General features: G+C 49.9%; 7 protein-coding genes across 7 annotated transcripts; 5 read left to right on the forward strand and 2 right to left on the reverse strand.

The window, feature by feature from the left end:
* Positions 1 to 17: 17 nt before the first annotated feature.
* Positions 18 to 8,576, forward strand: ALTATR162_LOCUS8123 (uncharacterized protein; the record flags this gene model as incomplete). The annotated part of the gene is made up of 5 exons (XM_043315753.1): positions 18 to 22; positions 75 to 3,893; positions 3,939 to 4,191; positions 4,237 to 5,719; positions 7,573 to 8,576. 5 exons carry the CDS (start codon positions 18 to 20, stop codon positions 8,574 to 8,576), a joined length of 6,564 nt encoding a protein of 2,187 aa, XP_043171688.1.
* Positions 8,577 to 8,984: 408 nt separating this feature from the next.
* On the forward strand, positions 8,985 to 9,779 carry ALTATR162_LOCUS8124 (uncharacterized protein; the record flags this gene model as incomplete). Its single annotated transcript, XM_043315754.1, has 1 exon — positions 8,985 to 9,779. The coding sequence occupies one exon, from the start codon at positions 8,985 to 8,987 to the stop codon at positions 9,777 to 9,779; it is 795 nt and encodes a 264-aa protein (XP_043171689.1).
* A 2,409-nt stretch (positions 9,780 to 12,188) lies between these two features.
* On the forward strand, positions 12,189 to 12,889 carry ALTATR162_LOCUS8125 (uncharacterized protein; the record flags this gene model as incomplete). The annotated part of the gene is made up of 2 exons (XM_043315755.1): positions 12,189 to 12,579; positions 12,657 to 12,889. 2 exons carry the CDS (start codon positions 12,189 to 12,191, stop codon positions 12,887 to 12,889), a joined length of 624 nt encoding a protein of 207 aa, XP_043171690.1.
* A 1,321-nt stretch (positions 12,890 to 14,210) lies between these two features.
* Positions 14,211 to 15,467, reverse strand: ALTATR162_LOCUS8126 (uncharacterized protein; the record flags this gene model as incomplete). Its single annotated transcript, XM_043315756.1, has 3 exons — positions 14,211 to 14,749; positions 14,802 to 15,213; positions 15,315 to 15,467. The coding sequence occupies 3 exons, from the start codon at positions 15,465 to 15,467 to the stop codon at positions 14,211 to 14,213; spliced, it is 1,104 nt and encodes a 367-aa protein (XP_043171691.1).
* A 1,956-nt stretch (positions 15,468 to 17,423) lies between these two features.
* ALTATR162_LOCUS8127 (uncharacterized protein) lies at positions 17,424 to 19,239 on the forward strand (the record flags this gene model as incomplete). Its single annotated transcript, XM_043315757.1, has 6 exons — positions 17,424 to 17,717; positions 17,771 to 17,782; positions 17,835 to 18,194; positions 18,258 to 18,500; positions 18,556 to 19,077; positions 19,129 to 19,239. The coding sequence occupies 6 exons, from the start codon at positions 17,424 to 17,426 to the stop codon at positions 19,237 to 19,239; spliced, it is 1,542 nt and encodes a 513-aa protein (XP_043171692.1).
* Positions 19,240 to 20,754: 1,515 nt separating this feature from the next.
* Positions 20,755 to 21,348, forward strand: ALTATR162_LOCUS8128 (uncharacterized protein; the record flags this gene model as incomplete). The annotated part of the gene is made up of 1 exon (XM_043315758.1): positions 20,755 to 21,348. One exon carries the CDS (start codon positions 20,755 to 20,757, stop codon positions 21,346 to 21,348), a length of 594 nt encoding a protein of 197 aa, XP_043171693.1.
* Positions 21,349 to 22,971: 1,623 nt separating this feature from the next.
* ALTATR162_LOCUS8129 (uncharacterized protein) lies at positions 22,972 to 24,016 on the reverse strand (the record flags this gene model as incomplete). The annotated part of the gene is made up of 3 exons (XM_043315759.1): positions 22,972 to 23,114; positions 23,168 to 23,827; positions 23,881 to 24,016. 3 exons carry the CDS (start codon positions 24,014 to 24,016, stop codon positions 22,972 to 22,974), a joined length of 939 nt encoding a protein of 312 aa, XP_043171694.1.
* Positions 24,017 to 24,592: the final 576 nt, after the last annotated feature.

A 24,592-nucleotide genomic window follows, 5' to 3' on the forward strand; every position in this document is an offset into this window, starting at 1 on the left:
CGACAAGCTTTTTCATGATGGCGTGAGTATCTCGTGCTGGTAGGTAGCAATGTGTCGCTAACTTGGACCTGTAGACGCACCATCCGGAGCAATGCGCTCGAGAAGCTTGCCCGCCTGTCCGCGCAGTCGGCGTCTGCGGATATTACGCATTCGGACTTTGCGAGGCTGTTCAAGAGATGCTCGGCTTCAAGCTCCATGAAACTGCAAGAGCTAGAGGCAATCCTCGCTCTATGCAAGTCAGCACCCTACATCGAGTCAGTTGACGTCGCCGAGAAGCTGCTCACACGCCTTTCCCCATACCTCGCCGCATCGCACACGCAAACGCTTGCGCCCTCGCCCAGCCTTCGCACTTTCGAGCCCGCGCCATACGAAATCCTCACCTACAACCTCACATGTGCCGTCCTCTCGCTCGGCCTTCGACACGATCAGCTGCGCATCCAGGCTGCCAATGCACTCAGGAGTTACCTCGCCGGCTGGGTCTCAGCAGCTGCAGAGCTCTCGGAAGAACAATTTGTCGACGATGGAGCCGATGACTATGCGGCAGATGGAGAGTTGGCGCGCGTCATGACGCACAGTCTGTCGCTGCTGGGCTTCTTGGGTGCTGCTGCTGAGCATGCCCATTTCTGGAATGCGTACGACAGACTCCAGCTCGTCCAAGATGTGCGAACAGCATTGACGGAGAACTTTCTCATTGCATTCGAAACAGTGCTGTCCATTGTGCGTAATGCGCGCTCCCACCAGCATGGACTGAGGGAGTGGAAGCGGTACACAAAGCATTACGCTGCTACTGGACGACCACTTGGTGCTATGATCCTGCACGATTCCTTTCTCAAGGTCGTGCTGGCTTCGGCTTCGTTGCTTGTTGGGAGCAGCCCACACCTTGCATCACAGACGTCTGTTCTGGATCATTTACAGACTGCGCTCCACAGCAAGAACCATCAGGTTCTTAGAGATGCAGCCGAGAACTCTCTGGCTGAGGGATTGGCGAAGATCGCAGGAGAGGAAATGGAGCGTCTGGAGAATGATATGGACTACCTACAACGTGTAGGATCTGCTTGGCAGCAGCAACAAGCATCTTCGGTTAAGGCAAAGGTACTCGTCACGTACCTCTGCTGTACCATCTACGACGGTGATACAGAGATTACGGATGCGGAGGTCTTGACCGCCTGGCTCGACAACGTACTCAACGACCCTGCACAGAGCGCGGATCATGAGTTGGCTTCTACAGTGCTGAAGTCTATGGCCATCCTCTCCAAAGTCTCGCCGCAGTTGGCGTCTACCCTGGGACGATCGCTTCCTCGAGTCATTGTTCAAGCCAACTTCGATCATCGAACAACATCCGTTGCAGCCGAGTCGCTCGCTGCGGTTCTCAGCCTTCTTCCTCAGGATGCCATCATTACGACGCTTTACAGCCTAGGCAATGTCATTAGCGGCGCTCCTAAGCCTGACCGAAACCCATCTTCATCTCCTACATTGAACGGCGCTGGGAAGTCTGCACGGACAGGTGGCGTTTACAACAACCAGAATGGCAGTACCATTTCACTCACACCGAGCGATGTTGATGACCCGCACCATGTACACACGACTGTCATCGAGACTATTGTGTCTGTCGCACGGAACTGTAAAGATCCCAAGATCACGGCACTGGCACTGTCGATGCTTGTCCAAAAGGTTGGCCGTTCTGGCAAGGTTGTGGATGCAAAGATCATAACCGATTCGGCTTTCTTGGGGGTTCACAGCCCGCCTGGCGAGTTCAGATCCTTACTCAAGGTCTACACAAAGCTTTCGCATGATGCGCTGGTCTCAGACGACGGGGCTACACTTGAAGCTGTCATGGCTGCTCGTCTCAATCTTTCCCGGGAAATTTCTGCTGATGAGCCTACCTTTGAGATCTATCTTACACACCTGCTAGATACGATCGTTAGCAAAGGAGATGCCCAAGAGACATCGCATCGCCACTTAAGAGACACTGAGCTTGCAGCTCAAGAGATTGCGCAATTGCTAAAGCCCCTCGCGCTTTTGCTTGAAAGAAACGCAGAACGAGCCGAATTTTCAGAGCTGGATGACTCCATTATCAGTCTTCAGCGTGATGCTTGGTTCAACATCGTCGTTCATGGCTTCGATCTGCTATCTGATCTCGGGAAACAACATAGGGAAGAATTGCGCACTCTTGCGCGATTCAGTAAGCCTCTCATAGCTGAGGAGCGACCATTCCTTTCCGAAAGTGACATCGAACTCAACACGGTGCTGCGTCGCGGCAAGTCGCCTGAACATACGGTCGAGCAAAAGAAGCGGCTTGGGAAATTACTTCCATCGTGCGAGCCTGATACCAAGTCGTTGAGCTATCAGGAAGCAGTCTTCTTGAGCACTGCGTATCTGGTCGAAGACCTACGCGCAAGTACAGGTGACTGCACCAAGGCGCTTGCCTACTTCCTCGATCCAAAGCTGCGAACTGGTGCAGTGGGAAACTGTATGGCTGCCATCACAACAACTGCTGTTCGAACCTATCTGGCAAAAACCTTATCAGGCCAATCACATACATTCTCAACTCCATACCTGGCGCGCCAGCTAGCCACAGTGTTTTCTGCATGCTGTCATCGCATTGCTCGCGTTCAGCAGGCAGCAGCTACCTGCGCAGATATCATCATCCGCGAAGTACCATCCACTCTCTGTCAGAAAAGCGCTCTGTTCGCTCTGTTAGAGCTTCTTTCAATGATGTGGTACAGCTGCCTTGAAGGCGAGACTGACGACTATGCCTGGAAGTCAACCTTTACATCAAAGAGATCCAATATCGTAGTGGAGCTATCAGACGACTACGCTTTCCGAAGAGCGACTCTCGATGCGTTACATAAGCGTGCAACAGTATGGGTGAAAGGAGCACTCGACATTGCCCCACTTGACGTGAAAGGGCTCCTTCAGTCGTATCTTTCCGAATTTGATGATGAGATGACTTTCGGCCATATCTCGCTAGGACGATCTTTTGCCTTGGAGATGGGATCTGTTATTCCATCAACCGACCAACGCCTTGGTGCTATCGAACGCCAAGGCATCAACATCAACACCGCATCAGACTTCATCACCCAATACACGACGAGGCAGGAGTACAAGTTTCTTGAGGGCGTTGCCGATCAAGAAGAGGAATGGCTACAGGGCGCAACCCCTTCTGCGCGAAAGTCAACTTACCTCTCACGAAGCTTGCATGAAGCGACGAATCTTCTAGTTGACTTAGAGAACCGCACCCTCAACCACAAACACGTCACTATTGCTGAGCTTCGCGACATATTGCGCAGGGCAGCCGCGCTTCTGTGCAGAGTTAAGACGGACCAGTCGCCTATCGTTCAGCACCTGGTCGGAATTCCATTCGCGGTCTTCTCAAAGCAGTCCATCAAGCTTGGTATCTCACTGTGGACAAGCGTGGCTAAAGAGAACCCGCGTATGGAATCTCGTATCCTCGTCGCCATTGCGGAAAACTGGGAAAACACGGTACGGAAACGTCGTGGTATCTTCAGTCCTGCACTGAGACACGAAGATCCTTTCTACGGGAAGCAAGAGTTTGCTGCAACAGACAAAGAAGCACTATCGAAACGCCAACAGCATATTTACAACCTGATTGCGCCTCACTTCCGCCTGCTGCAGTTCTTGTCTAGCCACTTCAGCGCTTCGCGGTTGAGCAGAGCGGATGTCGAGCGTGTTTACGTCCGATTGATACATATTACGCTCGATGCAATGAGCACTGGCTGTTCGCAGCCGCTTGCTCGCGAGTCTTACTTCCATATTGTTCTGCTTGGACTGCGTATTGCGCGTCATTGTACCACTTTGTCAGCAACAATTAGGTGGCGGTTGACCGACCGCATATTGACTGCTGCTCTAGCATGGTTCGCAAAAGCTCCACAGTAAGTATCTCAGAAACCGTACATAGCACATGCTAACATTAGTAGATGGTCTTTTGGAGGCAACCGACTGCAGATCAAGGCTGAGACGCATGTTCTCGCAGACGTGTTGGCGCAGCTTGACGTTATCGGAAAGGTCACAACTGCAATTGAGGTTAGCGCAAAATTGAAGGCGAAGCAAGACCTCCTGTCTATACTGCTCTCGAACGAGCAGACTCGCCTCATGGTGTGGCTATTCCCTCTTGATTACGGCAAAAAGCATCATTTTACCTCTGGACGCCACAACAATACGCTTCCTGATGTAAGTCATCCGTGAATGTGGACTGATATTAGCTAACATTGCTAGAATGCTGTTTCCGCTCATTTAAAGACGGCTTGGACTGAGAATCCTGTGATCGCCTGTCATCTCCTTAAGCGCTTCCAATCTCAGCGCCTTAACAACGAGACTCGCTGGCAGGTACTGAACTTCCCGCACAAGTTGTTGGATGAACCAGATGCTCTTGAGATTCTCCTGGGAAACCTTTTACCAAGTGATGTATCATTCCAGCTCAAGTACATGCTCTACTGGAAGCCTGTCAATCCTATTACAGCCGTCACGTACTTCCTTCCAGCGTACGGCAACCATCCTTTCATCATCCAGTATGCGATGAGAGCACTAGAGAGCCACTCAGTCGACGTCATGTTCTTCTATGTCTATCAGATCGTACAGACGCTTCGATACGACGTCCTAGGCTACGTGGAGCGGTATATCATTGAGACAGCCAAATTCTCGCAGCTGTTTGCTCATCAAATCATCTGGAACATGAAGGCAAACGCGTACAAGGATGAAGCTTCTGAGGTACCTGATCCCGTCAAACCCACACTCGATAAAGTGATGGGTAGTTTGGAGTCCAGTTTCTCCAAGGAAGACCATGCCTTCTACGAGCGCGAGTTTGCCTTCTTCAACGAGGTCACGGGTATTTCTGGTACTCTACGCTCTGTCTTACATGAACCCAAAGAAGTCAAGAAGCAGAAGATCGAAGAAGAACTTCGCAAGATCCAAGTGGAGGTCGGTGTCTATCTACCGTCCAACCCCGATGGTCAAGTCATTGGTATCGATCGCAAGTCTGGAAAGCCGCTACAGAGTCACGCAAAGACACCTTTCATGGCTACGTTCCGTATCAGGAAGACTAGGCCCGATGATCAAGGTCTGGAAGATCAGGAAGACGAGAACCGCGATATCACGCAGAAGCGCGACAACAGCTACGAAACATGGCTCTCTGCGATTTTCAAAGTTGGAGACGACTGTCGACAAGACGTGCTTGCGCTACAGATGATCGCCGCCTTTCGAGGCATCTTCAACACCGTGGGTCTTGACGTCTGGGTCTTCCCCTACCGCGTTACAGCGACAGCGCCAGGCTGCGGAGTCATCGATGTACTCCCCAACTCCATCTCGCGTGACATGCTCGGTCGTGAAGCTGTGAACCGACTCGACGATTACTTCGTATCACGTTACGGCAATGAAGACTCAATCCGCTACCAAGAAGCGCGATCCAACTTTGTAAAGTCAATGGCTGCCTACTCAGTCATCAGCTTCCTCCTCCAATTCAAAGATCGCCACAACGGCAACATCATGATCGACGATGCCGGCCACATCATCCACATTGACTTTGGTTTCTGCTTTGACATCGCACCTGGCGGTATAAAATTCGAACGCGCACCCTTCAAACTCACAGCCGAAATGATCGCTGTCATGTCTGGCAAGAACTCCGCAAACCCGTACCAATCGCAAGCGTACCGTTGGTTCGAGGAACTTACTGTTAAAGCTTTCCTTGCTAGTAGACAGCACTGTGAGCACCTCTGCCACGTCGTGCAGGTCATGTTGGATAGTGGGCTGCCATGCTTTAAACCCGAGAGTATGAAGAACTTCCGTGATCGGTTTGTGTTGGACAAGAGTGAGAGGGAGGCAGCGGATTATATGAGGGGGTTGATTGAGAAGAGTAGGGGGAGTTATTCGACGGGAACGTATGATCGCTTTCAACTTATTACTAATGGGATTCCTTATTAGAGTTATGATTATGGGTGTTGGAGATGGATGGGGTCTCGAGTCAGGTAGAAAATGTTACTGTTGTCATGGATGGAGATTCCATCTTGACTCTCAAAGCCGCTGCTTTTCTTGGCGCAGGCAAAAAGACTAAAAGCAACATTCAAATATCACGTCCGCATATTCCGACCCTTGGCATCTGCACACCACTGCAGTCCAAACCACTCAACTTATTCCAGTCATGCATCCAAATAAGTGAGCGTAGGTATAACTCCGCAGATGTGCCGAATAAGCAATACTGATCCACCTCTTTACATGACCTACCAAACACACTCGCATCTCCCCGGGCCTCCCCCGGATTCCACTCAGCTACATAAGGCATGCATATCGGCGTGGAGCATACATAAGGGCGCTGCGTTCTAACCCGTATAGGAAAGTAGTTGTGTTTAGTCTGGCCCCACATGGGCATCCGATTAGCGGGAGGCGTTGGCGGTGACGCGCTGAAAAAAAGGGCTTCGTCCCGTTCTTTCCAACGTAGAGCTCCACTCATTGAATCTCCTGTCTACCAAGCAACTCTTGTTCTTCTCAAGTATATATTAGAGCATCCGCATTGTGGTCATGTCCATTTACAACTAAGGCATCTATTTTTGTTTTATTCTTTGTTACTTTCCAGCTCGCTTAGCGGTGTCGAGGTTATCAGACTTGGTTGAGATATGCTGCAAGAGTCGGATATGGATATACAAAGGTCACCTCAATCGACAGAGACTGGGAAAGATGGAGTCGAGATGGTACAGAAGGGGCCGCGAGGAGCGGAAGAAGGTCTAGAAATTGAAGAAGCAGGGCTTGCGGGGAAGAGGAGTAGATTAAGAGTGATCGCTATTGTTACTGCGCTTTTGTACGTTTGACTGTTTCTTTGCCTTACTACCATTGTCGTCTTCTTGACGGACAAGATTCCCAAAAACTCATGCTGGCCCTTCCTACTGACCCAAGCCATCTAGCTTTCCCTCTTCGTTTCCGCTCTCGACGCAACAATTGTCTCCACGGCCCTTCCGACTATATCCCGCGACCTTAATAGTGCCGCCGGCTACACCTGGATTGGTGGCGCATATCTGCTTGCTAACGCCGCATCGGGTCCTATCTGGGCCAAGTTTTCTGATATTTGGGGCCGAAAACCCATCATGCTGGCCGCGCTTGCCATCTTCTTTGCTAGCTCTGCGGTTTGTGCGACGGCGAAGACAATGCAAGAATTGATTATCGGGCGCGCCTTTCAGGGTACGGCGGGCGGTGGACTCATTCTATTGGTGCATGTTTGTATTAGCGACTTGTTTAGTTTGAGGATGAGGAGTTTGTTGATGGTGAGTCACTCGTTATGTTGTGCTGTGGGAGTGAGTTTGGCTAACATTGTGTGCGTAGGGCTTCACTGAGGGCATCTGGGCATTAGCCGGTGGTATCGGACCGGTTCTAGGAGGTATCTTTGCCAGCCTGGTGACTTGGAGATGGTGTTGTAAGTGACACTTTTACTACATCGGGCTTCACTGATCTACGCTGACATCTTGATCTTACGATACATAGTCTACATCAACTTACCCATCAGCGGATTCGCCTTTTTGCTCATCCTTCTCTTCCTGGACATCAAGCATGAACACACCTCTTTCCTAGATGGCATCAAAGCCGTAGATTGGTTCGGTATCTTCACCTTCCTCGGCTTCACACTCATGATCCTGTTGGGTCTGGATTTCGGTGGCGTCCTGTTTCCATGGAACTCTGCAAAAGTTATCGCACTACTCGTAGTAGGTGGAGTTATGATCTTTGCATTCATTTACAGCGAGGCAAAAGTGGCAAAGTATCCTTTGATTCCTATGACATTATTCCGTCGAGGGACAAACGTCGCCGCTTTCCTCGTTGTATTCTTCCACGGGTTCGTCTTCATCGCAGGCGAATACTATCTACCGCTGTTTTTCCAGGCCGTCCTTGAAGCTTCACCTTTGAGATCTGGACTGCTTCTCCTCCCTTTCATTGTCACGGGTGCAATCGCAGGAGTCTTCTGCGGCCTCGTCATGCATAAGACGGGTCACTTTTGCGAGATAATTTGGGTGGGTACCTTACTCCTTACCATTGGTTTTGGCCTCTTCATCTCCTTCGACGCATACACATCAACGGGCAAAGCAGTCGGCCTTGTTATAGTCGGTGGCTTGGGATCCGGTATCTTGTTCGAGGCGCCCATGATTGCTATTCAAAGTCAGGTTGAACAGCACGATGTGGCAAGTGCTACTGCAACTCTATCATTTATTCGCAACATCGGCGTCTCGATATCTACCATCATCGGCGGCACCATCTTCCAGAACTCGATGAACAACCGCGCTTCTTTTCTTCGAGACGCCGGGCTGCCGCAGGATCTTTTGAGTCAGCTTGATGGCGATAGCGCGATGGCCAATGTCATGCTTCCTGCTACATTTGAGAACTCAGCATGGGAGGTTGCCGCGAAAGAAGCTTTTGCGTATGCGATGCGAAATATGTGGATCACGTATACAGTTTTTGCGTTCTTAAGTTTTGCAGCGAGTTTATTTATCAAGTCGGCAGTATTAGGGACAGATCATGTAGAAACTGTCACCGGATTGAAGAAGGAGAAAGTTGCGGCCAGAGTGGAGACGGATAGTTCCTAAGACACAAAGCGGTACTGGTAACATCCGCGTATGTCTTGAAAAGTCGGCTAGAAAGAGAGTGAAAGCGTATTGAACAAGACTAAGACACTGTAGACTTACTCAGTAACCATGTTGTCTTGTTACATACCGAAACACTGATCCATGTTGGTCAAGTTTGGTATTTATACAATGTAAGCGCACCACAGTCGAGAGCACAAGTCAACTCACAACGCTTTATATACAGAAAAATACCATTGTCAGTATACAAAGATGCCTAGGCAACAAGAAACGGAGGGGTTCCGAACCCTGCAATCCTATAACAGTGCTCCTTTGTTTTCCCGACTAAGACCAACAGAAAGAACAACAACGCCGACACAACTTCAACAATTCAACAAAGGAGTAAATCAACAGCTAAATTGATAATATACGATGTTTCCAGGTGTTACCAACGTCGCCTGCTCACTACTCGGAGCATCAAACAAGCCCAAATCCGCTGCTCATCTGGAGAAGGACTTGAGCAAAGCTGTGCGCGCTGAAGGGCCTCCAGATGAAAACCTCTGGTACGGCCAAGAGAACCGGAACATTACGCACCGAAACCACGGTGCGGATGTTGCTGATGGAGTTTTCTTCTGTTACAAATGCAATACCGAAAACCGCATGATTCACTACCGAGGGGATCACCCATTCAAACGCTTGGTATGCCGTGTATGTGACCGGGTTTACTCCAAAGGATGTGCGACCTCAAACATCCTGCAAGTTGGCGTCACAAAGCCATCACAGCAACCTAGCCGCGAACTGCGTATCGGCCAGTTGTGTCCCGATTGCGGGCTGACGCACCGCGCAGTGACGAGGGACGGCATGGTATCATTTGATACTACATGTGTCTGTGGCAACGTGGCGGATGAGTCTTGGATCCGCTTCTCCATAGGAAGTGCCATGGACCACCGCTGCGACCCCATTAACTTTCCAACAGAATTGAACCTCGGTCATAAGACGAAGGTTATCGAACAGCATAACCGCACCAAAAAGCAAAAGCGCGTCGAGCAGCAGATGCCTATCGAGAAGACGCGCATCGTTCCACTCTTCACGGAAAAGGCTGGCAAAGCAACACCGACAGCACCGTTATGTCGCCAAAAGGTTGTATACTGCGGCGGCAAGCAGTATAGGGTAGAAATGCATCGAGTCCGAATACATTCATATCCTGTCCAAGGTTATGATGCTTGAGCGCTGGCGTATCGATGCTGTCAGAGAGTATGTAGGTGACAGGATAAACGAATCCGCTCAGTAGCCAACTAGAAAACCTGGAACGCAGTATCACGAGAAGATGAGTAGGAGGCTGGGGAAGCGGCGGTGCACAGTTCGTGAGAGTCACAAGCCAAGCGATCTTCTTGTTCTTCTCTTTCCTAGCATGATTGTCACTTGTTGCAAATGTTCATTGATTGCCTAAACGTATTGAAATAGAAGCAGTATAAAGTTGTTCCTGCACTTAATGTTCGTCCGTATTTACAGCAGTAACGCTGACGTCATGCCGCTTGAGAACAACCTTTCGACAGAAACATCGATCTCGACTTCCAACGACTTCAGAAATCCATCAGTTATCCGTACTGATTTAGCTCAGACCCTGGCCACCATTCCCCCTCCCCACCGCTATCTTTCACCGTTCAGAGGACTTAGCACTATGCGCTGCAGTTGTGATAGCGCATCACCCCGGCCTCGAGTTTCGGACTCGCCGTTGCCTACCTAATCTGCTTTACCGCTCCTTCCCCACCGTGATTTCTCTTTAGTACTCTTACGTTCCCCAGACCAAGGCTGCGGGAAAATATGCTGTACGATGACGTGCTGGCAAGGCTGAAGAGTCGGCAAGTCCGACCCCGCATCGATATCGCAGCCCCAGTTGATAGTTTTAGGTAAGTTAACGGATCATGTTGTCTTCGCCCAGTGGATAGTGCTCAATTTGGACACAGCACAGCTACTCTATAAGATCGGATTCTCTAGGTTACAAGGACTTCGAACGCGTCTCTTCCTTGCCCCAAGATGATGGAAGACGGTGACAGTGTTTGGAGGTATATCTTGACCTCAACCTCATTAGCACGTGACCTCTCCATCTGGCAGACAGTCATATCTGATCCGGCGTTGATGATAAGATTGGATATGTCTGAGACGTCGTACGCATGGTTACCGAATCGATCTTTGTGATAGGCGCGGTTGTCGTGGCACAAGATTGGTCCACGCCGCATGCAGCCAAGTCACACGGCATGCCTTATATCCTGGCAGACCATTGCCTGAATTGTGCAACATGTCCGAGAGGTCATCGGTCGCACAAGTCTTGAGCACACCGCAACGACAGAGAAAAGTTGAGGTACGATACTTGGGATGATAGGAACTATATTTTCACCGCATCATTTGTTGGTCAATACCAAACCCTCGCTGGTACAGGAAGCTTGCTTCCGGTGAGCATGGACGTTGTAACTTAAGGTGCTTACCGCTACTTCGTCTGACATGCGACAGCACCGTAGCTTGATACCGGGTGACGATTGGGTGGCATTGCACCACAGCGATAGCCTTTCGCAATTGTACCGTAATTCTTCGACGACTTCTTGGTATTACGCAGGTGTCTCCCGCTTATGCAGCCACCACCCGCGACAATGGAACTGGGACGGCAGGATGCGCGAACTGTACCACCATCGTGCTATTTCCAAGCACACGTTGATGAAAGTAGATTGGGATTCCGCCTTTAGTATTTGTACGTCGATGCGCGAGTCCAGTTATAGTTAGTCGATAGAGCGGTGAAGTCTTCCACTCTTGCTCCCTCTAGTCCACATGTTATTGGATGAATGCAGGCTTGACAATCTGGACATACGGTCATCCCTCAAGGGTTTTGCGAAAACATCGGTCATACCGGTACACTACCGGTCGTGGGTACTAAAGATTCATTCTGATCCCCATGCATCTTCGTCGCAGACCCCATGAGCCCTGATACGGGTTAGTCGCGGGCCCAGTAGATTGGAGCGAGCCGAAGCGGACGGTCCACAGCACTGACGTCTTCAGTATGCATGGCACCTGTTTCAAATTCTTCGAGAAGGACGTCGTGTCAGTTCGGCACCGCCGTTGAAGTCTAATTACCATGAATAAATAGGTCCTAGCGCCATATTAGAGGACTACCGTTCGTCACTTACGGTAAGGTCGTACGGAAAGAAGCACGTTTCGGAGCATGCGTCTACTTCTGAACCCTGGTTCACACTCTGATTTACGGTCTCTCCGACTTTCTTCGTTCGTCGGAATGTTCGTTGTTGGTGTTCTTGCGGGAAGCTGATCTGCATGAGTGAATGTTGGAGGCACCATTGGGGAAACATCGATCGTGCAAGATGATGTGCGAGCCGCCAGCATGTCGTCGAGCCTCTCCTATGGTCGTATATATCTCCATCCTTGGTCCATCTCGTCGATCTTTTAACAGACATCCTGGATCACCTGCAACCTTCGCGAGCAATATCGTCGTTCTTCGTTGCTGTAGTAGACCCCTGTCCATCATCTTGTCGCTTTGCCTGATACTCCTGCCACCGGTCCTTCGTCTGACTCTCAGCCCTTTCACCGACACATCTCACGTCCTGCATCATCCCACCACATGCAAACAGAATGGCGTCCAGCAATGGGGACTCGGATATCCGCCCGGACCGCATCCAAGCTCGCGAGGACCAATTCCGTCGCAACATACGAGCCAGGCGGCAGTCTCCCGTCGCAAAGAAGAGAGTTGACCTGACCGAACTGGGCTGTATGGGTGCCCATCTTGATCTGTCTAAACATGAGCCTTGGCCTGATATGCTCGAGCTCACCGAAAACGAAGCGACGCACATCGGCCCTGTTTCCGCACCGATATCCTTAGATACCGACCTTCATGCACAAGCCGGTGTAGTTAACAGCGCTGCAGATGAATCTCCCGCATCTCGCGCATGTACTCCGACAGGCTGTGGCACATATCTTCCGCCACATGAGTACAAGGAGTTTCAACGCCAGAAATCGGCCAACAGTAAGTTCACTTACAGTGTGTTCAAACGAGTAGCTCTTCGCTCAATTCTATCCTGCGGCGGGCTGACAGATCTATAGATCGACGTCGAACATCTGTATCAACCACTGTTGAGCCCGAAACACAGGAAGAGCATAACCCGAACGAGCGTCCCGAACCGCACGATTCGTACTCCGTCTGTTATACACCATCACATTGTTCTCGGGCCTTGACGGAGAGGGATGATCGCAGTGTAAAGAGCGCGGCACCAAACTCTCCCGAACCTTGGTCGCAACTCGATCGAACTATCGGGAAGAACAGAGGAGGCGACTGAATTTGTACGCTGCACAGATGAGTGTATCGTCAGGGGACTGCGGTCACACTGACGTCCTTGAGATGCCAGGGCGACCATCGACAAGCTCTTTATGAAGAGAAGGAAACGTTATCTTCGTACATCGACCGGTCGTACTGTCGAATTGTTGTATCTTCTTTCAGTCATTTCGGTGGCAACGAATCGTATGATCGTCTTTCCATCCTTGCGGCCATTTTTTGCCTCGACTTCGTTTGTCCTTGAGTGCGTCGCTCAAAGATAGCTTCGATCGAACAACAACTGTATATCTTCCATCTCTTCATCTACGGTTTGATCAATCGACTTGCGTATTCAAACACATTACATTAGACGGTCATACATTTGGGAATGGAAAAGAATGTAAAGTGTAATACCGCGCTCAAGCTTCACGCTGGATCGCATCTGAGAGCTTCCGATCGAAGAAGCATGCTGCCCGACCACACAGTACTGCTGACCATCGAAAAGTAGGCCCGAATTTCGCATAAGCAAAAGAAAATGCGGTCGCCGTAGACATGGAGCCGTGTGGTAAACCACAGCGATCTTAATCTAAGAACCATCGGAGCGCCATCGAGAGTACTTACCCTCCAGCTGAGGTGTGAACGGATCTCACTCCTTCCGAGCGGGGAACGCGATGAGCTAGCAGGGAACGTACCGTTTGCGGGATTTGCTGCAGCGCACTTTCTGCAGACTTGCAGACAGAGTGTTTCAAAAGCAAGATCAAAGAGGGGGAGAATACGATCTACAGAGGAGCGCTGCGACTGCAGCGGCAGCGGCAGTGGCAGCGGCAAGACCCTTGCAAGTTTCCGCAGGGCAAAATTGTAGGGCCGTGAACGGATGAGGCACAATTGCACTGCCAGAGAAAAAAAGAACGGACATCTCCTGGCGGAGTCAGGGATCTTGAGATGCACTAGTCGATCGTTCAGGCTCTTTCTGTTGAAATGGAGGTGTGGGGAAGTACACTCGCTACTTACCCTCTCCGGATAGCCTGCGCAGAAAAAACATTCACACACAATCTGTATCAAACGTTCGCTACCCTATCAAGGTGTTTGCCGACTGTTAGGGATGCCATCCCGATAGCTCTTTGAGGTCGGAAAAGCACATCAGCTTTCATTGTCCTTGGATACCCATGGTGCTGTTGCATGGGCCGTCACGACGCTTTGTAACATGTATTGTCACTCATGTCAAGCAGAGTGTTATGCAAAGTAGAGCCATGGCGAAGCTAGGTATCATGCTGGGCGGTCTTGCAGGTAAAGATTTAAAAGAAAGCATTAATTATGTGTGCTATTATACCCGTAGCCTGTTATCATCATACATATTCGTCTCTAGAAGTAACCGTAGTAGTGATCGTGATATCGCCCGCGTCTTTGTTTGCTGCTTCATTGTTCCATGTGTTGTTGGCGTGAGTCTCCCTGAGTATCGTCTCCTCGCTCGCTGTGTCACTGCCCATGCGAACTGTTGTCTGTAGCACGCTCTCTCCAGGACCCATGTATATTTTCTCCGATTTTCTGCTTCCGTCTATACCACGACTGCTTTTGGACTTGGAATAGTCCTTGAGCGGATACGAATTCTGGCCTGACGAGTCGCCGCGTGAACCGTATCTGATGCGGACGTAAAGCGGACGAAGGACGGGGACACAGGCGCAAACGATAGTGAGAAAGACTTCGGTAGAAGACCATAGAAGCATGCTAGCAGTGTCGTATACGTAGTTTTCCATTGATGACATGGATTGTAGTTCGATGGTCCGGACGACGGAGCACGCGCCCGCGAAGATGCCTAGTGAAAGACCGGATGCTATTGTAATCTTGTCCTTACGCTTCATATTGAGTTCCATGATGATGTGCCAGGCTGATTTGGGTCAGTGCTATTTCTGGAGTTGTTTCGCGGCAGGTTTACGTACGGAGGAGAGCAAGAACAAAATCCATAGCTGCAGACCAAGCACCCATAGTCAGGCCAACCTCGGTGAAGTTGAGCCAGCAATAGCCACCTTCGATCGTTTGATCCCACAAGAATGCCGAAGGTACACATTGAGTGTACAAAAGGGTGGTTGTGATGATGCAAAGCACTGTCGTGCTCGCTATGCAGAACCAGAGGATGGCGATGTGCCATCTCTTGAGGACGATGCGCAAGAGGAAGAGCGCTACTGAACCTTTGGATGCAGCTATTCCCATAATACATATGCCTTGGCCGATGGCTTCCCACATGATGGATTTAGAGTAGTTGAGGTCGAGGCGAACGATATCTGCCGTCTGTTTGCCAACACCGTAGTTGATGCCGACTGATATACAACCGACGTAGCCAATAAATGTAGCCTTCGAATGTCAGTTACGGAAGCTTGCGATGGATCTCGAGATGATTGTTCGTGAATGGATGCTTTTATAGCGTGGAAGTAGAACGGCGTAAGTGAACGTACCAGATTGACCAACATCAACACGTCGTCCCATCCGACGTTTCTTACAACGTACTGTCTCGTGTACATTCGCAACGCGACGAGGATAGTGCCAAGGACCACCTGAGACCACATCACTCCATTGAGTATGCTCGAAAAGTCTGCTGGCTTGCCCATCTTAGCGGCAGGTATGGATGAGATTGTAGTGAAGAGGCTTCTGTCTTCACTCTCTGATCTGTTGTCCCTCCGTGGATAATATCACTGGAAGAGATGTTGCCGGATTAGAAGTCAAATACGAGTGAGCAGGATGTGCGCTGCTAGAGACGAAATGGGGTTGAAATGAGTAGTCGTATCCTTGACATCGAACGCTTTATCTTCTAGGTGAGCAACTCGAGTGGTGGCAAAGAAGATTAGTACATTGACGTATTTACAGCCTTCTTTGCGCCCACGAATTGAGGCACCCATGCTGAAGAACAAACATACTTGCATATACGTCCGAGGCTCGAGCACATCAACGCAGATCTGGGAAACTAAAAGGGGCCCAATCTTCCAAACAAAAGCCATAAGCTAGTATTGGGGACCTGCATAGGCAATCGAACGGGGCATAGTGCCAAAGCTTTGCTGCCATCTTTGTCGCTCCGAGTCTCCCGGAGAGAGGCGCTGTGCATGGGGACACACTCATGCCAAGCTCTCGAAGAAGTATGCTTGGTCACATTGTAGCACGCTTTGACGTTGGTAGGTTGTTGTTGCTTTATCGTCAATCAGTTCCCGTCCTTATTTCCTCGCTTTGCAGACTAGTTCATTCGCACAACTAGTGGATGCATCGAGCGCAAAATCATATACAAGACTGCCGGGATGATTGCCGCGTTAGCACATCCCGCGCCGTGATATCGTGAATCTTGCAGCTTGCAGAGCGCGAAGGATTGAGAAATTGCTTTTCTTTCTCGATCGAGTTGACGCAATACGTTTTGCAGTCCAACGAGCTTCCTCGTAGCACGGTCCGCTTTGTCTGATTCGTCGATGGCCAGCCCCCCACCTGACGAGTACTGCCCCAGCTAAAACGTCAACTTGGAGCAGAGGTGCGTTTCTTCACCGTTCGGCAGCGAAGCAAGAGATAACAGGACCAATTAGTACACAAGACTCTCAGTGTGCCGCTGCCGGCTATTCCTTGTCCCGTGGCTTGAGGGCCTATCTCGTAACATCCCGTCCCTGGCAAGCTGTGCTGCGCGTTAGTCCGGTCCATCACGAAACCTTGGACAGTTCGTCCTACGCAAGTGGCTTCGATATGGCCATTGCAAGAATTTGTTCTTTCTCAAACAATCCCATGACATGCATGTGAGGGAGTGGTACAGAAACGTTAGGCCTTTCCGTGACGGGCCGTTGGCCGCGCTACCAATCGTCAGGGTTGAGCACCAGCTTAGCTCGCTTCGGCTAAGCGACCTCTAGTGGCGTTTTGACATCCGACGGATCAACCTCGATCCGACAAGCAGCGCGTGCGGAAAGGAGTGAAGGAAGATGATCCTTCAAGGTTGTTTTCTAGGACTATGGTACGCACTTCAGTCCACATCTGTCATTTAGGTACCACCAAGATCTTGATAGTGTAGTGATGTACACCTCGGGAAGCTCCAATACGCTCGAACCTACAGTTTGAACAGACTTCGTTCTTCTTTCACCCCATCATCTCGGCAGCAATCTGCATCGTTAGTCTCCGTTAGCACCATCATACTCCACACTTCCCGCTGTCACTCCCTTACTAGTATATGGGTCCGCTTCCCGATGCTCTCCATGTCTGCTACGACCAATCGTTATGCATATGAACGCGATAAAGAGGTGGCGCGAAAAAGCAATTCATTTCATAGGCGTACGCAAGCGGTGCCCTGCCTTACCCTGGTAAGACTTGTTCGGCTTCAGTGCATCGCAGCTACCAAAGGGGAACGGCTCGATCTCTAGCTCCAGCTCCTCGTTCATCAGATGCAGGCTTGAACATGCGGGCAGTACCCATAAAGTGTTCGGCTTGCATGGTAGGCTGAAGACCTTGTCACTCCCAATACCATGTTTGTTACCCCTCCCACTTATATTCTTCTTTCCTTTTTTTTTATGAATCACATTGCATACGCGTAGCAAAGTGACACAATGGCATTGACGGGGTTACTCGTGAAGGCCATTGGCCTTGGAGCAATCTTTCTCATCACCCGATACGTTCTGGCCTATCTACAATCACCACTCAAAACTATACCTGGTCCCTTCCTAGCCCAATTCTCCGATATCTGGCGATTCCTGAATCACTATGGACAAACTCATATCGAGACGCAGAGGAAACTCCATGAACAGCATGGCGATGTTGTTCGTCTTGGTCCTAACACCGTTAGTGTTGCTGATGCTAGTCTAATCAAGACCATTTACAACACCCGCGGAACATACTTGAAGGTGAGCGCGTGCAGTGGGAATGTCGAGTAAAATAGCTGCTAATAATGTAACAGAGCGATTACTACGTGAGATATAAGCAGTCGTGGATACGAGTGTGTCATACTGACCCCGCTTTAGACCATCAACGATGCCCTTCAAGATGGTCGTATCATTCAGAACATCTTCAGCACGCGCAGCAACGAGTTCCATTCCAAAGGTGTCAAGCCTATTCAAAAGTTGTACAGCCTTCAAAACGCCCTCCAAATCGAAAGTATCATGGACGACGACCTCCGTACACTATGCGCCCAACTCGATGCTCGTTTCGTGGAAGGTGCCAACAAGGGCAAGACATGCGATATCGCAGACTGGATCTCATTCTTTGCTTGGGACTTCTTGGGTGATATGACATGGAGCAAGCGTATTGGTTTCATGGAACAGGGTACGGATGTTGGCGATATGCTTGGGACCGCTGAACGTGTTATGCGCTATTTCTCAGTAGTATGTGTTCAAAAGTCTACCACAACTACTACGAATATGTAAACATCTACTGATCTCACCTAGGTCGGCCAAATCCCTGCTCTCGACAAGTGGCTTGGAAAGAACCCTAAGTGGCCACGCTCGCTCTACAAGTTTGACGACTTCTCTGTGGCTGCCGGTTTCTCTGTCGAGCGCTTCATGGAGCGTATGCAGAAACCTGAACTTGGCGATGGGAAGAATGACTTTCTCAACGGCTTTCTCGAAGCGAAAAAGGAGTTTCCAGAGCTTGTTACCGACAATGAGGTTATCGGATACATGATCATCAATGTAGGTATCTCATGGCAGCGCTATGAAGAGAATGGAACTGATCCTACTCCTACAGATTCTCGGCGGTGCCGATACCCTTGCCATTGTTATAAAAGGTATCTTCTACCACATCCTCAAATCACCAGCCTCGAAAGCACGCCTCGTCGAAGAACTTCTTTCCGCACACCTTGCGTTCCCCGCATCGTACACTACAATCGAACAGCTACCCTACCTGGATGCATGCATCAAAGAAGGCCTTCGCATGCATCCCGTCGTTGGCCATATTCTCGAGCGCGTCGTGCCTTCAGCTGGCCTTGCACTACCTAACGGAACGACATTGCCACCAGGCACGATCGTTGGCATGAATCCCTGGGTTATTCATTACAAGGAGAGCATCTTTGGCGCGAAGCCATATGAGTTCCGTCCAGAGCGCTGGTTGCAAAGCGAACAAGAAGATGTTGGCGCTTACGAGGCCAGGATCAAGAAGATGAAAGATGCGGATATGGCATTCGGAGGAGGAAACAGAATCTGTATCGGCAGGCCATTGGCTCTGATTGAAGTCTACAAAGTAGTTGCGACGGTGTTCGGAAGATACAAGGTATGTTTTGGTTGCTTCCGACTTGATATGTGAGAGCTGACATTTCGACAGATTGAGCTCGAAGATCCAAGCAAAGAGTGGGATCTTCACAAGCAATGGTTCGTATGGCCGCATGATATCAAAGTTAAGCTGGACCCATTCGAGAGCGTCAGCGCGCCCTGATTCTATTCGTATGACAGTGTTGAATGGGGCGCAGGACGTACGAAAAGCGGGTGATGATCTGTAGTTCTCGCTTTCTATATATCCTTGAAATCTTCATTGCGATATCTTTTTGATACAAGCGATTTGTTCATGAAACTTGCGTAGTATCTGCTGTGCGCCACGCAATTCTCTTGCATGCGACGTATGCGCATATTGTGCGTTCGAATGTATCTGCAGTTGCTTGTAGGGTTGATTGATCACGAAGGCTGACGCCGCCCTCATGCACGAACCGTCGCTGGGTGTGAAGGTAGCTAGAATGCATTATCGCGCTTACTTAGGCATATTACGATTCGCACACGCGATGCTAACATCATGGAAATTGACATTCAATCGCGCTAACCGCTTCAGGGTTGGAGCTTCCGCCCTTCGCCTAAGGCTGGGTTCGCCGCAACTCGTCCTGCATTCGAAGGTCGCTATCATTCGCAGTTTCACGTAGTGTACGTTCTTCAGTTACTCAAGACGTTTGACTTTAGGCGAGATGGTACGATTGTCAGGGCTTCAGAAAGATGTATTGTCTCTCTATCGACAATGCTTAAGAGCTGTGAGGCAGAAGCCAACGGTAGGCCATCGCGATGCCCTCCGACTCGAAGCTCTACTCATACAACTATAGGAGACGCAGTCGCATTTCCGGGACTTTGCAAGGTGCGACGATGCGAGTTGAACAACATGTTGATACGGCGGCTGATGATGATCCCAGATCCGAGTTTCACAAGCACAAAGATGTCGGTAAAAAGGACTTCGGGACCATCGAGTATTTACTTCGAAGAGGAAGAAATCAACTGGAAACATGGTCTGAGCCAGGTATCCGAGACATTCACAGGTAACAGGAAAATGCCAGGTTGAGGATTGAGCATCGAAGCGGCGCGTCACTCAGCGACTAGCCAACGACACATCAATGCAGTCCATCAGACGAATATCACGCAATTCGGTCTAGCATTACAGGGCGGTAAAATACGTCTTGGACAGCACTTGCATCACATGTTGCTTCCGCCACGCTGGAAGCTTCGAATGCCGCCGTCACGTGACCTGGTCTGAGCCACCGCTCCGAAGTTTCTAGTGGATGCTCGCTCCTCCACGAAGTACGATCGTCCGGGAGCATGCCATGGTAATTACCCCTCTCTAAGGACTGGAAGATTCTCATCTCGTGATGTCTTCTGATCGCATACGACGACATGACGACAAACATTGTGTTCGAAAGCTCTAGAAACTCCCCGAGCCATCTCCGAGGCTTCTCGCAACATCTTGGTTTACGCAACACCAGTCTTCTCCGCACTCCACGATGATTCGAGAAATACATCTCTCGATTATATATAACCCTCGAGGCGTCTTCCTGAGTTCATCATCAGAACAACAAAGAACAACAAGTCTTCTATGCAATCACTGCGCACTACCATCCGAAGAGTTCCTCAACAACTCAACCGCATCAGCAAGCCTACGACTACAGCTACTCGACACTTTACCAACACACCAGCAACAATGTCTCTCTTCCCACGATTCACCCAGGAATTCGCTCCTATCTTCCGTCTTTTCGACGAATACGATAGGCAAGCCTTCCGCAACATCGACCGCGAATTCAACAACATTCGGTCCTTCACTCCCAAGTTTGACGTGAAGGAAACGAAAGAGGGTTACGAGCTCCACGGCGAACTCCCCGGTGTCGAACAAAAGGACATCAACATCGAGTGGACAGACAACAACACGCTGACCATCTCTGGTCGCCACGAGCACGTTCGCGAGGAGGGTCAACGCCCTCAGGGCTTCATCGAGAACGGCGAGTCTTCCCAGCAAAAGAAGCTCGGTCACCAACCCACTGTTGAGGACGACCCCAGCGAATCCGACAACAACAAGAAGGTCGCCAAGCAATCTGAAAACAAGGACGTCACCAAGCACGATGAGAACAAAGCGAAGTACTGGGTCAGCGAGCGTTCAGTCGGAGAGTTCCATCGCTCATTCGCCTTCCCTGCTCGTGTCGACCAAGACAGCGTCAAAGCTAGCCTTAAGAACGGTATCTTGAGCATCCTCGTTCCCAAGGCTCAGGCTCCTCAGCCTCGAAAGATCAGCATCGAGTAGATTAAAGCGGCTTGACCGAGCAACGACGAATCACGACTTCCCTCCTTTCGATCAGCAAGCGTGGCATAGCGATGGAGTTTCCGATGGGGTATTGTAGGATTGTTTGCTTTGTTTTGCACTTGTAGTATTCGCAGCATTCACTCTCTTAATGGGGTAGCGGTATTGGGATTGTATCTAGTTCATCGCAATGGAATGATTGTAACCTTCATCTTTGATCCATTTTGATGGTTGCTCAATTGGCCTTCCGGGTCTGTGTTGGGGTTGTGATTTGATCGGTTTTTTCAGTTTAGTACAATACTCGCGGTGCCAACCTAGCAACTACAGTCCAAGATTATGTGCTAGGTGGTAATACTGCTGCCTCGGGGACGGTATTAATCCGAGAGGAATAATCGAATCAAAACTTGGACTCTGGCTGAATCGTCGCTAGAATCGGCACGGGATCTGACTGAACTCATCACTTTTGTGCATTTTATATTGATGGTGATGACGGTCTCATGATCTTCGGTCTTGTCGTGGTCTTTCCTTACATGACAACCAACCACTGATGCTAATACAAGTAATCACATGTCAACCCCCTCACACATCCGTTCATTTTGTATTCTGCTGCATAGATAGGGAATTGTAAGTGATACACATAAGAGACATCTATTCTACTTGCTGTAAATCCGGTGTAAGCATCCCAGGCGCGTGCAAGCATTATACTGCAACAGTCGTCCCCAATTCTTAGCTATTCTTACTATTAAAATTTTTTTTAATACCCTCTGCTTCTGGAAGCGACATGGAGAACGTATCTGTGATGCGGATAGGTAGCCTAAGATTGAGTGATTCTAGCTTGTCCGAAAGATCGGTCATCACGTGCTTCATCCGTGACATGCCCATCCACCATCCACCATAACAACCATCAACAAAAAAAAAGTAGATCGATGTCTCGCAATCGTGAGAAGGATGTAATGCATCCTCCGGGAGTCGAACCCGGGCCAATTGCTTGGAAGGCAATTATCCTACCGTTGGACCAAGAATGCTTGATGAAAACAAACTAAATTTTGTAATATATATCCACATTGGTATTCTTCTCTTGTGACTGGTGTGCCAGGTCATACTCATCGTGGTCATACAACAGCATCCCAATCATATGGTGGTGGATGTTTAGCCGATCGGACGAATTCTATTTTGTAGATATGAGACCTAGCGTCGGCACAGGGGTCAAACTTCATTCCTAGCGCCAAACAGCCTTACGGTCCATGTCTTGATACACCAAGTTTGTTTAATTTGACTTCAGGTTCCATAGATATGCTGCATACCCGAGGTGGGAAGCAAGAATTGAACAATTTCTTGGAAGCTGAAATCTCCTGGTAGTAAGAAACACGGGAGTTCATTTTTTCATACTCCATGATTACGAGTTCAAGAATCAGACCGTAGGTTCTACTATGATGGAACCAATCTATATGATTCCTATCTATTGCCCCTGGCATCGCGCAGCAAACGCATGCCATATTCTAACGGCCATAAATCTTAGCGAAACAATCGCTTAGTCTCCTGTCCTCGAATTCTCAATCTTCGTCACAATCAGGTCGCTAGCTCCAACCTCCGTCAACTTGTCCATAGCAATGGCGATATCTTTCCTCAACACCATAGCCTGAACAGCCACCCAGCCGTCTTCTTCCAACGCGTTGACAGTGGGGCACGGCGTCCGGGAGTGATCTTGCGCGCGATATCGAGTTTCGACCGGTCGATGTTGTATGTGCACAGGACGTACTTTTGTGCAGCTGCGGAGGAAGTTAGCCATGCCATACCACGCGAAAAGTCCAATGCCACTTACTGATCACACCCTTTATCCGAGCTGTGATCAACTCAACCAGCTTGGGATCCGATGGGTGCTTCGACTTGATAAGGATAGCGCTCGATGAGACGACTGTAGAGATGGCCTTGAGACCTGCAGCGCGCATTGTCTCGCCCGATTCTACCAAATCGACGATGCCGTCGGCGACACCCAATGCGCACGCCGCCTCGACACTGCCGCCAACGTACTTGATGACTGTCTTGAGTTTGGCGTCGCCATTGGCTTCTCCGTTTGTGTTTCCAGCTTGTTCCGCCTCTAGTTTCCGGAAGTACTGCTCAGCCAAGTTGGTGAAGCTAGTAACAACGTTCTTGCCGATCAAATCTTCTGGTTTTGCCAGGTCGCCCTTTGCGGGGACTTGTACCTGCAAACTGCATTTTCCAAAACCAAGATCCAGAACCTCTTCTACACCACTTGTGGCAGTGGGTGGTGCAACGCACTCATGTTCTGCTACCTGGTCGCGTCCAGTTATGCCCAAATCTACGCGACCCTCTCCTACGAAGGTCGGGATATCAGCGGCGGGCAGGAATACGAGAGCGAGCGGGTGGTTCTTGACAAGCGCGATATCAAGACGGGAGTGTCGGTGGAACTGGATGTCTGAGCCGTGGAGCAGATCAAGACATGCTTGGTGGAGGCGGCCCTCTGCGATGGTTGTCAGTCTCTGAGTTCAGCCAGTAGTGCTGTAGGCGACGTACTCTTAGGCACCGCAAAGAGGAGGCGGTCATTCAAGCTGTTACCCAAGATGTCAGTCATGAAAGGAAGACTCCTGCTACCCTGTCGCGCTCTTTGCGCGATTTGCTCAATGTCATTTGCCCCATTGGTGTGACCCATTGTCATAGAAAAGGCTTATCAGAAGAAGGTTCAAGAATGGAGAAAAGAGACAATCGGAACATACGAGTTAACGAGATCCATCGTTCTGAATCAAGCACGCAATTGCCAGGGTTTGTAGTATGCAGACGCGCGCTGTGCAACCTTCAACAAGACTTTGAATGGGGAATTCTGCCACAGTTTAAGCACGAGTCTCACGTCGGCAGCTGCAATTGGATATGAGCTTGCTACCGTGGAGGTGGCTAGATTGGCGAGTGGAGCCAGACCTGATATGCAGGCTTGGATGTGTGGATATGTGTGTCGTTTTGTAGTGTACAAGATTGAGGCGCGTCTCGACGTAGTGACTCAAGGAGGGGTAAGGGCTACACGTGTGATGCGCCAATGGCTGTGGAACCCCCAAAATTAGTACCCAAAAGTGCGCGTCGATAGTGTAGAGACTATGCAACTAATAGGGTTACAATTGGTGCAGTAAATTTGGGCTCAATGTCCGACCTGCGGGTTCAATTTTTTTGCGGGATGACGTTCCATCAACAGATGTTGCCCCGCGTTGCGTCGGAGTTTGGCGAAGCGGCATCGGCC

This window comes from Alternaria atra (assembly GCF_907166805.1).
Source record: "Alternaria atra isolate CS162 genome assembly, contig: 28, whole genome shotgun sequence".
Lineage (NCBI taxonomy): Eukaryota > Fungi > Ascomycota > Dothideomycetes > Pleosporales > Pleosporaceae > Alternaria > Alternaria atra.